This window comes from Amphiura filiformis, chromosome 19 (assembly GCF_039555335.1).
Source record: "Amphiura filiformis chromosome 19, Afil_fr2py, whole genome shotgun sequence".
NCBI classification, from domain to species: Eukaryota; Metazoa; Echinodermata; class Ophiuroidea; order Amphilepidida; family Amphiuridae; genus Amphiura; species Amphiura filiformis.
This window is the reverse complement of record NC_092646.1, coordinates 50,520,546-50,533,846: the sequence shown is the minus strand read 5'-3', so window position 1 is coordinate 50,533,846 and position 13,301 is coordinate 50,520,546. Positions and strand designations below refer to the sequence as shown.

At 38.0% G+C, this 13,301-nt stretch overlaps 1 protein-coding gene across 1 annotated transcript in view; it reads right to left on the bottom strand.

The window, feature by feature from the left end:
* Window positions 1-3,443: 3,443 nt before the first annotated feature.
* The window catches only part of LOC140141437 (cytochrome P450 2U1-like), a 28,592-nt gene continuing 18,734 nt past the window's right edge, over window positions 3,444-13,301 (bottom strand). The window contains exons 4-5 of the mRNA XM_072163293.1: window positions 4,807-5,751; window positions 3,444-4,112 (exon numbers count right to left, since the gene is read on the bottom strand). Of these exons, the coding sequence (XP_072019394.1) occupies window positions 3,931-4,112; window positions 4,807-5,751 (1,127 nt within the window). The 3' untranslated portion in view covers window positions 3,444-3,930. The remainder of the gene's footprint in view (window positions 4,113-4,806; window positions 5,752-13,301) is intronic.

Below are 13,301 nucleotides of genomic sequence, written 5' to 3'. Positions count from 1 at the left end.
CGTCGAGCTTCCCGAAAAGGGCCTTATTGGGATGATGTGCGCGCGTAGCGCGAAATAAATGGTATTTTACACTATTTTCGCCATTACCCCTAAAAAATGGCTTTATTGTTACAATAAAGGGGCTCATTTTTCATTTTGTCCCCCGCTGGCTACGCTACTGCTCAAACCCTCTAACATCCTCTCTTCCCCCACTTTTCTGATAGGGTCGACGTCCCTGCTGCTGCCACATGGGACGGATTCGCCGGTCATTTATAGGACGTTGAACGATCGGATATAAGACGCCTGCAGGATTATTAGCGGCCACAACGCATAGAAAGACGAATGGGAATCGGAGCCCAAATCCGGTCATTTGTCGGACGTTGAACGATCGGATATAAGACGCCTGCAGGATTATTAGCGGCCACAGCGCATAGAGAGACGAACGAGAATCGGGACCCAAATCCCACCGAATCTCCTGCCGGACTGTTGTATACGGTGATGTTCGTTAACCCAGTCCGTCGTAGTGTGACAGAGCTATTAACGACAGTTCCTGCAATAGTGCGCTTCATTCAAAAACTACAGCAAAGGAATGCTAGATTAATAAAGTTTGAAAAGCAGAATTTTGAAAACTAATACAGCATTATGTTAGCGAATACAAAGAATAATTAGAACAAAGAACGGCTATCATCCCCGGCTATCATCATGCTATGATTAAAATTGTAAAAATAAATAAAAGGTCAGCGAAACCCGTACACACGCAGAAAATAATTTGGTTTATTTTTGTTTTGTATACGAAATTATTATTACAAAGAATATACCATCTTAGCATATTATTATTCAATGCAACTTTTAACCCATGAAATTATGCAACTTTTGATAGGCAAATCCAGAGATTAAAACTTACGTTTATTAGCTTTCGATAGCAGGGTATGCCATCTTGATCACATGTGCTTTCCAGGCTCACTGCATCTCCCGCAATGTCTCTGTTCATGGTTTTGTCGCCCCCTCTGCGAATCCATATTGCTTCGCTGATTTTCCTGGTATATTGATTTTGAGTCCTTGTCTATGATGTTCGCCCCCTCCCAGTTGATAACATGATTTTCTTGAGATATGTGGTCAGTAATGGCGACCATATTTTGTTCTGTCAATGATTCTTTCCTCTTCCCTCTGGTGAAATGTCTGTTGCTTGTTATCTTCTCGACGTATTTTTGATGTTCTTTAAGTCTTGTTGCAAATGCTCTACCTGTTTCGCGCACATACATTTTGTCACATCCTTTGCAATCAACTCTGTATACTACTTCACAAGTCTCGTTGGGATCTCGTTTGTCTTTGGGATGGACTAGAAGGCTCTTTAAAGTGTTGTGGGGTTTCATGGCGGTGGCGATCCGGTGTTTCCAAAATATTCGTTGAAGCTTCTCTGACAGTCCTTCTGTATGGAATGACGACCATACCTTTTGATGGATCATTGTCTGATTTTTTGGTTTTTGTGTCTTTCTTTGGCTTGTTTTGCATTTGTTGTTCTTCCTTTTTGTCTCCGTCTTCAGTCACTATGTTGTGCATTCTGTCTAAGAGTGTTCTTATAACGCCAAGTTTTTGGTGTAGCGGATGCTGTGAGGTGAAGTTCAAATATTGGTCTGTGTGGGTCTTTTTACGGTAGACCAATAATTTGATAGTTCCATCTTGTTTACGGACGATTAGAGTATCAAGAAATGGAATCTTGCCGTCGTCCTCCTCTTCGTAGGTGAATTTAATGTTTCCGGTGGGGTCTATGGTGTTGAGGTGGTCGGTTAGGTGTTCAGTGGTGCCCTTGTGGATGATTTCGAGGACATCGTCGACATAACGCCGCCATAATTTAGGTTTGCAATTCAGCGGTGCGCTGGCAATGGCCTGTTCTTCTAGCCACTCCATATAAATGTTGGCGATAATGGCACTTACTGGGCTACACATAGCTGTCCCAAAGCGTTGACGATATATGTTGCCGCGAAAGGAGAAGTAAGTAGTTGTCACAGTAAATTCAAGTAACTCCATGACGTCTTCCACACAAAGATTTGTGCGTGTTGGAAGAGAACTATCTTGCTCCAGCTTCGTCTTTATGACATCCAATGCTTTTTCTACGGGAGTGTTTGTGAAAAGAGACACAACTTCATATCTCCTTAGCCTGTTAGCTCTTCAGCAAGAGATTTTGAGTTGGTTACGTGGTTTCGGTATTTCCCGCAATCGCTGCAAGGATCTCTGCCAAGGCTTTTGAAGTTTGATAACTAACATGAACAGAGACATTGAATGTATTCTCTTGACCACGTATATGACTCACTGATTAAGCACACATCACATCGTAGGCACGAGACTACCAGTTCCCGCGGGAGATGCACTGAGCCTGGAAAGCACCTGTGATCAAGATGGCATGTCCTGCTATCAAAAGCTAAGAAACGTAAGTTTTAATCTCTGGATTTACCTATCAAAGGTTGAATAATTTCACGAACAATCCTACAGATGAAACTTTTCAGTTTTAACCCATGGTTTTTAACTATTGCTTTATTTAGGTAGTTAGCGTTAGGCACTCGAACTTTCGAGCTAAAATAAACTAAAAACAAGGTTTTTATATTTTTACGGCTAGCAGAATAGGCGTTCCAATAAAATTTACAAAACAAATCCCCGGCTCCATACACGTTTTAATATCATCGTGTCACCAGCAAAACAAAACACCTTGCCACACACACACCCACATGTTCTCTTATCAACCTAGTCTCGATCCCAGCCGATTTATGTTCCTTCGTTGTTTGGCAACAACCCGTGCAACCCAGGAAAATATGCATTTTTGTTAGAGTTAATTGCTAACAAAAAATGCCCGGTCGCCTGACCCTACTTGAAAGGTCCATCTGCCCGTAGAACATTTTTTTCGTTTTAGGGACCGTTCAAATTTACGCCAGGGGCCGAGAGTTTTGACAAATAATCGACAAAAATGGGTCTTTGATTTCCCCTTCTCGTCCGCGCTTAAACTTTCTAAATTCCCCTTGTTTCCTCTCCCCCCTTTATTACCATTTAAAACTAACACTCCACCTCATGGTTCAAGTAAAAAATCAGATTCCATCTAAAGACCCCACCATGGTTCAACCTCTCAAGTCCCACCAAAATTCGGATTCCCCATTATAACTCCCACTTTCCACCTGGCGTGAAATTGAACTAAGCGTTAGGCACTCGAAATTTCGAGCTAAAATAATCTGAAATACAAGTTTTCTGCAGTTTCAATATATACATGTAATTGGGGCCAGCAAAATAGGCGTTCCAAAAATTTACAAAACAAAGTAAAACATTCCCGCCAAACACGTTCCAATATCGTCGCGTCACCAACAAAACAAAACACCTTCCCACAAACACCCCCACACCCCCACCCCCCCACCCCCCACCCCCACCCCCACACACACACACCCACCCACCCACCCCCCCCCGTTCCCCTCCCCATCTAGTCTCGGTTCCCAGCCGATTTGTGCTCCTCCGTCACTAAGCAAACAGTTTGGCAACAACCCGTGAAACCCAGGAAAATATGTAATTTATTTACAGATTTGGGTGATTTTTAGAGTTAATTATTTACAACAAATGCCCTCCCGACTGACCCTACTTGAAAGGTCCGTCTGTCCGCAGAACACGGTGGTTATTTTTTTGTTTTTGTTTCATGGGCCGTTCAATATTTACGTCAGTTTTGACAATAACATCGACAAAAACATTTGCTTTCCCCGCTCGCGACCGCGTTCAAATTTGAATTCCCCTTGTCTTGCCTTTATTATCATTTAAAACTAATATCCCCTTATGGTTTCAAGTAAAATTAATATTACCCCTCTAGACAACCAAAATTAGACTTCCCATTATAACTTTTGTTCTGGCATGATTAGCATCTTGATCATGTTGATTTAAAGTAAATCATTTTGCAGCCTGTTTATATAGTTACTCGGCAACTCAATTTCTGGGAAGAAATATAGTCATGAATGGCTTTGGTACAAAAGAACTCCCGTATATTCCTTCAAAGCTTACACGTGGCACATCGTCTGGTTTGACAAGTGAAAATCGATGAAGGAGATGAGTGAAAAAGACAAATAGCTCCATTCTGGCAATATTCTGCCCTGCACAACTGCGACGACCTGTTAAAAGGAAGTAAAAACGCACAAAACACACAACATCCATTAATTAAATGTTAAACATGTGGGTAGGTAAAAATAATCATCAATATTTTGTGATAATCCAAAGTATCGAACAACAAGGTGTTATTTTAAGGCGAGTCAGGGCTTTCAGTACATAATTGGCAAGTTTTGATAATTTGGCTTAACAGTTTGTGTCTTCAGGGTTATACTTTGACCTTATGGAAATGAGTCAAGGATGCCACTAGTCACACTTGTATTTCCATATGTATTGCAGTTACGACAAATAATAAAACGCGTTTAAAAGTTTTCGCTATTTTCCTACTCCAAGGAAAACCATGCTCATCGGATATGGCAGAAACCCGTTACAATGTGCCTTGTGATCTCACGTATTGAAAAAATACCTCTCCCTGGATTTCGTTTGTCAACTATTTCTCATTATTTGAGCAAAACAGACGCCGTTCCATCTCGCCTTAAAGCAAATACATTATTTTCTCTTGCCCTCCAGTATATAATAGTAGAGTTGAGGCGCATTGTAATATTAAGAAAGCTTAATGCACGGGTGTATTTTCTGATGATGTGACAAAAGAAGAGTCAACCGATGGTCATCCACTTTCATGCCTATACCATAATGTAGCCACTCTAATGTTCAAGTTACTTGTATTTGTAAATTTATATTCGACAATACTTTACTTACCAACTGCGAAAGGAATAACCTCCTTTCTTTCAACATACTCCCCATTTTCATCAATGAATCTTTCAGGTTTGAAGTGGTCTGGTTCTGGAAACGCAATCGGGTCTCTCATCACGGCGTAAAGGTTTGAAATGATCAGGGCACCTTTAGGAATACGGTACCCAGAGAGTGATGTCTCGTTACCAGCCGCATGGAAATCATTGAGTGGCAGCAGAGTTACATGGCGTTGAATCTCCAACAATGTAGCTCTGGTGTATGGCAGGTTGTTTTGGTCGGCAAGCAGCGGAACCCGATTGTGGCCAACAACTGAATCTATTTCTTCATGAATCTTCTGCTGGATTTCTGGATGTGCCATCATGTATAAGCAACACCATTCTAAGGTAGTAGACACCGTATGACCTCCTGCCAAAAACACGAGATACAATACACCTTTCATATTGTGTTCGTGCAGGTGCGAGTAAGGGTCATGTGGTGTTGGCTTTTCATCCATTTCTTTCAAATATAAGTCAATGAAATCAGCTGGGTTTTCGGCATCGAAGTGTTCTCGGTGTTCATCAATAAGTTTGTCGAGAAAGGCGATAATATCTTTATAAAGCTTTAACAATTCCCTAATGTCTTTGTTTGGAAAATAGTACGGAAGCAGGACGGACCAAAATCCGGATCCAAAGAGTTTTCTAAGTCTGTGATTAAGATCGAGCAGATGACGAAATTTATCATCATCGTACTCATGACGCTTCCCATACAAGATCTTAAAGAGAACGTTGGCGGCGGTGTTTGTAACATAATGATGTGGATTACATGGTTTTCCCTCTTGGGTGTTTAACTCATCCACCAGAGCCTTAGATTCTTCTACAATATCGGCTTCATAGCTGCGTTTCCCGATTCCCAAACCTCGAAAAGCAGTGAGAAGAAATGTCCTTAGTTCGGCGTTGTGTTTGTAAGAATGCGCTGTAAGAAAGACAAAAACAAAAGACAAACATTTGACAGTTATTCTAGACAATTCGACTTACTATTTTGTCATTTAATGTGGAGACAACTTACACAATTATTGGGAGTTAAAAAGTTGGTAAGATAACATATCGGGTGACAGGTTCTAAAGCTCACTGACATAAAACGGAATGTTGATGTTGTTGTTGACGTTTCTATGTTTGTTTGTTTAAATCATGGTAGTTACGGTTACCTTGAGTTGAGTTACGGTACGTGTACATTGGGGTTTTGTACGCGAGTATTGTCCAGCCTCTTGCTTAATGCTCTGTTTGCCAGCCATAAGCTTCAACATAAAAAGTCAAGTTTTTGAGATATTACCAAAAATATCAAGACCTATCTTAAGAACTGCTGAACCAATACTAGGTTTGTTTGTACTCATTTTGATGCATTTTTCATGCCGATTCCAAATATGGTCATGCGAATTTAATTAATTTATTTATTTATCTATTAGACTTCATCACTGGTATGGTACGAATATAATTATTGCACATCAAAATTTGACAAATATAAATATAAAAGCTTTTAAAAAAAAAACATGTTAAAAGACCAGCGAATAGGCTGGGATAAACAGGTGAAAATTCACCTCTAGAACCATCCCACCTAGGAAATACCTAAATAATTTGGAAAAAAGAATGGAATGCCAGAGGCAAGACCTCAAATGGGCCTACAATTGGGGCACCGGCAAGTAGAAAACCAAGTGCAGGTATCAGAAGGCACAAATTTGGAATAAAATTGAGACTTCAAAAAATCCAGAGCTTGATATTTGAAAGAAGAAATGGAATTAGATAATCTGGTTTCCAGAGGCAGCTGGTTCCACAAGGGAACAATGCGGTTGAAGTATGATTGTTTGTGGGATTCAGTCTTACACCTCTGAAAAGATAACATAAGAGGATCCGCAGAGAGCCTAGTGGTGGGATGGTTCTGTTGGTTTTTACTTTTAAAAACAACAAACTTATCTACATCTAAATCATATTACCCCAACTTGCATCTATGAAAAAATCCAAGATCACCGAGTTCCCTTCTGGATGATAGTGGAAGAAGGTCAAGACTGGTTAACCGCTCTTTATAGTCCTTGTCAGGATAGTGCATAATGAATTTGGTAGCCCGTCTTTGGACACCTTCAATAAGCTGGACATTTTGTTTTGAAGTCCATCTCCAAAGACAGCTATCATACTCAAGGTCACTCCTGACAAGGGCAGTATAAAGAGTCTTAGTCACTTTAACTGGTGCATTAAAACCAACTGTTCGCATGATCATCCCCATCTTTCGGTTGCTCTTTTAACCACTTGTTTTACATGAATACTCCAGTCAAGCCTGTTTGAAACATTAACACCAAGATATTTAATGGCATTAATTTTCTCAAGGGTAATGCCACTAATCTTATAAGCATACTGAACTTGATTTATGCGCCTGGACATGGTAATAACCTGACATTTTGAGGGATGGAAGTTGAGGTCCCACATCAGACTCCAATGATACAAGGCATCAAGTCTGATTGCAGTAGCTTACAATCGGAAGTACTGCTAATGTTTTTGTAACACTTGGAATTATCCGCAAAAGAGCAACATTTGCATGTTTGGCAACGCTGGGCAAGTCGTTAATATAAAGAACAAAAAGGTAAGGAGTTGAGTAGTAGTTGACCGTCCCTTAATAAAACCATGCTGAAGATGATACAACTTGGAGTTTATTTCAGGGAAGATAACATTATAAATGGCCCTTTCCATTACCTTGCCGCATATACATAAAAGTGAAACTGGACGATAATTACCAACTTTTTGCTTATCAGATTTTTTATAGACTGGAATTACATTGGCCTTCAACCAATCACTGGGTAAATTACCTGAATCAATTGACATATTAAAAATATGACAAAGGGGGATGCTATTTGGTTAGCACATTCCTTTAAGACACGCGGGGATATGCCATCAGGTCCTACAGCCTTAGTAACATCTAGATTTTTCAGAATGTCAGGCACATTATCAACCTGAAGTTTAATATTGCCAAGGGATTCATGTTGGAAAATTGGCACATCAGGAAGTGTAATGTTTACCTTAGGCTGGGTCAAAACAGAATAAAAATAATTGTTAAACATTGTAGCCTTGCTTGTGGCAGTAGAAGCACACTCATCACCACTGTAAATTGCTTGGGGCAGAGATTTTGATCTGGTCTTAGATCTAAAAAAAGGACCAGAACCTTTTTGGGTTCTCCAAAATGGTAGTCCCAAACCCGTCAATGTAATCTTCATACTTGTATGAAATCATGTTTTTCAACTGGTTACGAAGTTTACGAAAAGTCGCCCAGTGGCTTTCGGAGTTAGTTTCTTTGGCCCGCTTCCAGGCAGTGTATTTTTTGTTCCTAAGATGTCTGACATCAGAATCAATCCAAGGAGGTGTAGTACTATCCCTGATTTTAATCTTGGGGATGGCAAGTCCAAAATTCTATTAAATATGTGAATAAATGCTGCCCATGCAGAATCAACTGATATAGCATCATAAACATCACTAAACTTTATAGCACACAACAACTCGGATCTAATTAGATCAAAATTAAACTTATACACATAGCGGGGAACTTTTTTGAGTCTTTCAACAGATGTTACAATGCAAAACTCAAGAAGCTTATGGTCAGTTGTGAAAGTTTCATCTGACACACCCAAATTAATAACCTTGTCTATAGATGTTGTAAAAAACAGATCGAGTATGTTATCACATTCTTTACGAGAGGGAATAAAATTCAATTGAGTTAGGAAAAATGAATTGATTTCATCACAGAACTCCTGCTCAGCTGTGGACAATCTATCCTGACATGAAATGTTGCACCCTTTTATATCGGGCAGATTAAAATCACCAACAACATATAACTGATCATAAACCATCGCAACTTTCGCCAAGGTCGACTGAAAACTATGGACAAATGTATCCACAACACTGTCAGGTGATCTGTAGCAAATAATCAAGGCAATTTTTTTTGCTGGTTGGGTCTGATTTCAATAACCATTATTTCAGAGTCATCATCAGGTTCCAAGTTAGATTTACGAAGAGACAAGATGTTATTTTTGATTGCACATAAAAGTCCACCCCTCTATCTTTTTCAACTATATTACGATAGATACAATATTCAGGATTAGGCAATTCGGCATCACTGACGTTACTGTTCAACCAGGATTCGGTAACACATATAATGTCATGTAATTTATATAGGGCACAAGAGCACAAACTGGCTGCACTATAGCGCAGCCGGCTGCACTCTGGCTGCACTCTAATATTTGCGGGGCCAGGCGAGGCCAACTCAAGGTTGGCCCCGCTACCTGCGGCCGGCTGCGCTAGTAATAGTTTTCTGTTATCACCAACCTTGTGACCCATATCCAAAACCCAATGAATTGGATCTAAGGCATATAAAAGGCTTATTGTGTAATAGTAAATAGCTCAGAGAAACCACAAATCCTTATTGCTACAAAGTGGACAAAAGGAAATCAAGAGACTATAAACATTAAGATGACTGCTTAAAAAGGACACCGTAAAAGATCACAACCCATATAGGTTAGATTAATTTAATGTCAGTTAAAAATTACTAGTATGACTTTATAAAAATTATATCTCGCTTATTCATTATAATATTATCAACTGTCACTTATTGGGCCTATTTGCATTAGGCCTACTTGAGTTGATTAATCTATATTGTCAAGTTCTAATGGTATTGACCTTGGTTATAATCATATTTACCATATTTATATAATATTAATTATATTAATAATCTTAGATTGTATTTGTAAATATTGTTATATTTTATAGGTTTGCATTTTAACTATGTTGTATGATAATATTCTGTATTGCGTATGTTTTCTGATAACGTTGAATATAACTGATGAATGAATGAGTGTCCGTGTTTTTATAATTTTATGTATTTCACATAATTATTACATGTACTATGCATTAGACATAAAGATGTGCAGTAAGAATACAAAACATATTAAAATAGCATACCAGTGTGTTATGGTAAATGGTAATATGAAGATATGACAATAGGAATAATGGTTTATTGTACAGCAAACCACATTATTTATCCAAGCAGATAATCCTCATGCGACCTAACACCCTATGGCCGCACTCTGGCTGCAACTTTCAAAATACATTGACCACCTAGGTTGCAGCCAACCTTGTAACTGTTGCAGCCAGACAGTGCAGCCAGAATTAAAAAGAATAGTGGGGCCAAAGCGCAGCCGGCTGCGCTAGAGTGCAGCCGATTTTCGCTCGCATCCCTTAAAGTCTCTGAGTTTATTAACTTTATTTCGGCGAACAGTTTTAATACTGCGAGCATTGAGATAAAGTAAATTGAGTCCGGATTTCATTTGGTCAAGACGAGAATGAGATAAATCTTCACTACCACTGCCATCCACATCGCTAACACTGTCTGATGAAGAGTTGAAGTAGGATTCGCTGAACTGGGGCAACATACACGTTGGGCAACACCAGCAATCGGTAGAGTTTGCAAGGGCTTCAAATTCTTCACGAGTCAAGTCAATGCATTTCAGGTGAAACCATGTATCGCAAACGTCGCACTGAATTCCTCTATGATTTGATCATACACAGCGAGTACAGGTCCCACATGGATCTTTAGTAGGGCCTGGGTCGGAGTCGAGATATCTCTAAAATAAACAAATTTAACACATACCCGGCAAAGATATTATATAAACTTGAAATGACAACTTTCTCAGTGAGACATACCGTCGTTTTATCTTTTCTGTTTCGGTTTCGGTGTCAGGTTCCGGTTTCGGATCATATTGTTATTTTGAAGTGTTAGCATGGTAAGTGTGAACAATCCTTTTATTCTACAGGGTGTCCCAGAAACAATTACCGGGCGAACAAATTTGAAGTAAGTCGAGAAATAGATATCAGAATCCAAAAATCTAAACATCAGCGTATAGCCCATCTTATTCTGCATCTTATACGCCAATTTCGCTGGAATCGGTTGACTGATCGCGAAGAAATGAGCAATTACATAACGCATGTATCAATTCACTTCATTCCAAGTTTGAAAGAAAGATCATTCAACATAATGCACACTAGTTGTTAACTGTCAATGGGCTCCATATTTTCTTCTGTTTTTTTAAACAATCTGTTTCTTGCAAAACATTTAATTAGCTTTTGTTCAAATTTGAAAACCTGCATGATATTGAAAATGAAAGCTTGCATATAAGATGATGCTCGGTACTTGTACATATATATTTTTAGTTAATGTTGCATAAAAAAATATTGCATAAAGAATTCCAGCTGGCTTAAAATATTCTCACACACATTAATGTTTTTGGAATATTTCCAAGAAATTGTAATGCAAAGTTTAAATCTTTTAAAACTTAAACAGTAATAATGTTGCATGGTATCAAACATCAGACATAAAGCTGTAAGCACTTGGTCAGTGTTATTCTTGTCTCAAATGTTCTTTGGAAAGTTAAAATATAACGTATTTGCACAACATAAAGAATTGAAGTTGGAAAGCTTCCAATTGCAGAAATCAAAGTTTTACGGACAAGCTGTTATTCATCATCAGTTAAAGCATGGATGACATAACACCTTCCGATTATAAAATAGATAACATGGACATGATGGAAGTGTCTAAATTTTATGGTAGAAGAGAAGGGATGAGGGAGAGGAGAGGGTGGAGAGGAAAGGAGGGATGAGTTTATTCAGTTTATTAAAATTTGTCCATGTTGATGATAGGCCTACGGCTAAAATTTGCCAATTGCATAGCAGGGTAAAATAAGCAATAAACAGATGAATTAAGAAAGCCCTTTTTTTTTAATTCAAATTACACAGACAATCACAAGAACAAAATACAAAAAATAAAAAATACACAACAACAACAACAACATATAACAGTGACAGGGGGAAAGGGTAAATGGGATCTTTGTAAAAGATATACTTGAAATACAATATAACAACCTATAAATCTATGCACATAATGTAATTCAACAGACGACACAAGTCACAGTTGGGGAGGAGAGAGACAAAAAACACGAAATGTGCAGTTTGATAACATCAAGGACCTATGGGTATTATTAGGGACATTATAAGGGAGCTAGACTACTAGAAACACCGGTCTTCTACACACTGTGGGTGCTCCATAATCTTGTCTTATCCAGCCTTTATTAACAGCAGGCATCCTCTATTGAAATAAGCTGATTGGTACTTCAAACTTAACAATGAATTCAAGGAACAGATCAATTAACCCGTGCATTATAAACATATGATATAAACACGTTTTGGTTTTGGTCAAATGTTTTAAATAACATTTAAAGCAATATTATAACATTTTCAAACAAAATAGATTAGCATTTCTTTGCCATAAAATGTTAGCTTTTATTGTCAGATATATCCCCTTTTATTTTTGAGCCGAACAACTACGGCACAGCAAAGAAATTTACTACCAGCGCACATGTCGCCAATACGTACCACTTCTTCGGTCATGTTGTGGTACGACCCTTTGTTGTGTATATCACCGTCCCGCACGCCGTGACGTACTGTGTGTTATGAACATCGTGTATGCGTTCGACTAATAATTCCATCGTAATAATAAAGCGCTGAATCAGCCTTTAATTCAAAATCACGGATTTTGACAAAACTACAGCACTTAGAGTCTTGATTTTTGCAGGGTATATTGGTTTAATAAAGTACAAATTAAAAAAATAAAAAAAGGATTTTTAAAAATTCAGTGAGGGCGTCTTCCTCAGCAAATGTTATAATATGGCTTTAAAGCGCGCTTCAGACTCCGTATTGTACGTACAATATTGTATGTACAATACTTTTCGTGACGTCAGAAAGTATTGCACGTACAATAAAAAGTATGTACCGGGAAAATATATATTTTGCCATAATCATTGGTTGCTTAATTGATACGGGTTGCCAAATTTCTAAGAGTGGTAAATTTAGTGAGTGTTCGTGCACGGAATGATGAACATCTTTTTATGTCTTCTTGTATTCAACTGTACTTGAATTATTATATATTCAATGGGCACCTTTAAAGTTAATAATATTAATAATGATATTAATATAAAAAATATAAAAATTGTAATAATAATATAAATGGCACATTCAGTTCTTATTTATTTATTTGTTTAGGCCTATTTGTTTATTTATTTATTTATTTATTTATTGATAACTGATTGATTAATTTGATTGATATTGATATTTTTATCATTTTTTAAAGTTTCGACATAGCATTTGTTACATTATAACATGTTGTGTAATGAATTTTCAACACCTGTTTACATGTTGATATCGGTGTGGCATGTTATGATGGTGCATGTTATAGGCCTATTAATAGTAATGCGTTGAGCTATGAGATTTTAAAAGTAATATCCGCCTTTTTTTCTTTCTTTTTGAATTGACATACTCGTTACAAAAACAAATCAGCATGGAAAACATTTTTTTTTTCGTCAGAGGCAGATATTTGGTCTATTCAGTGTAAGCTAAATAATAGACGATCTTTTAAAATCATTTTTAAATGGCTTTTTT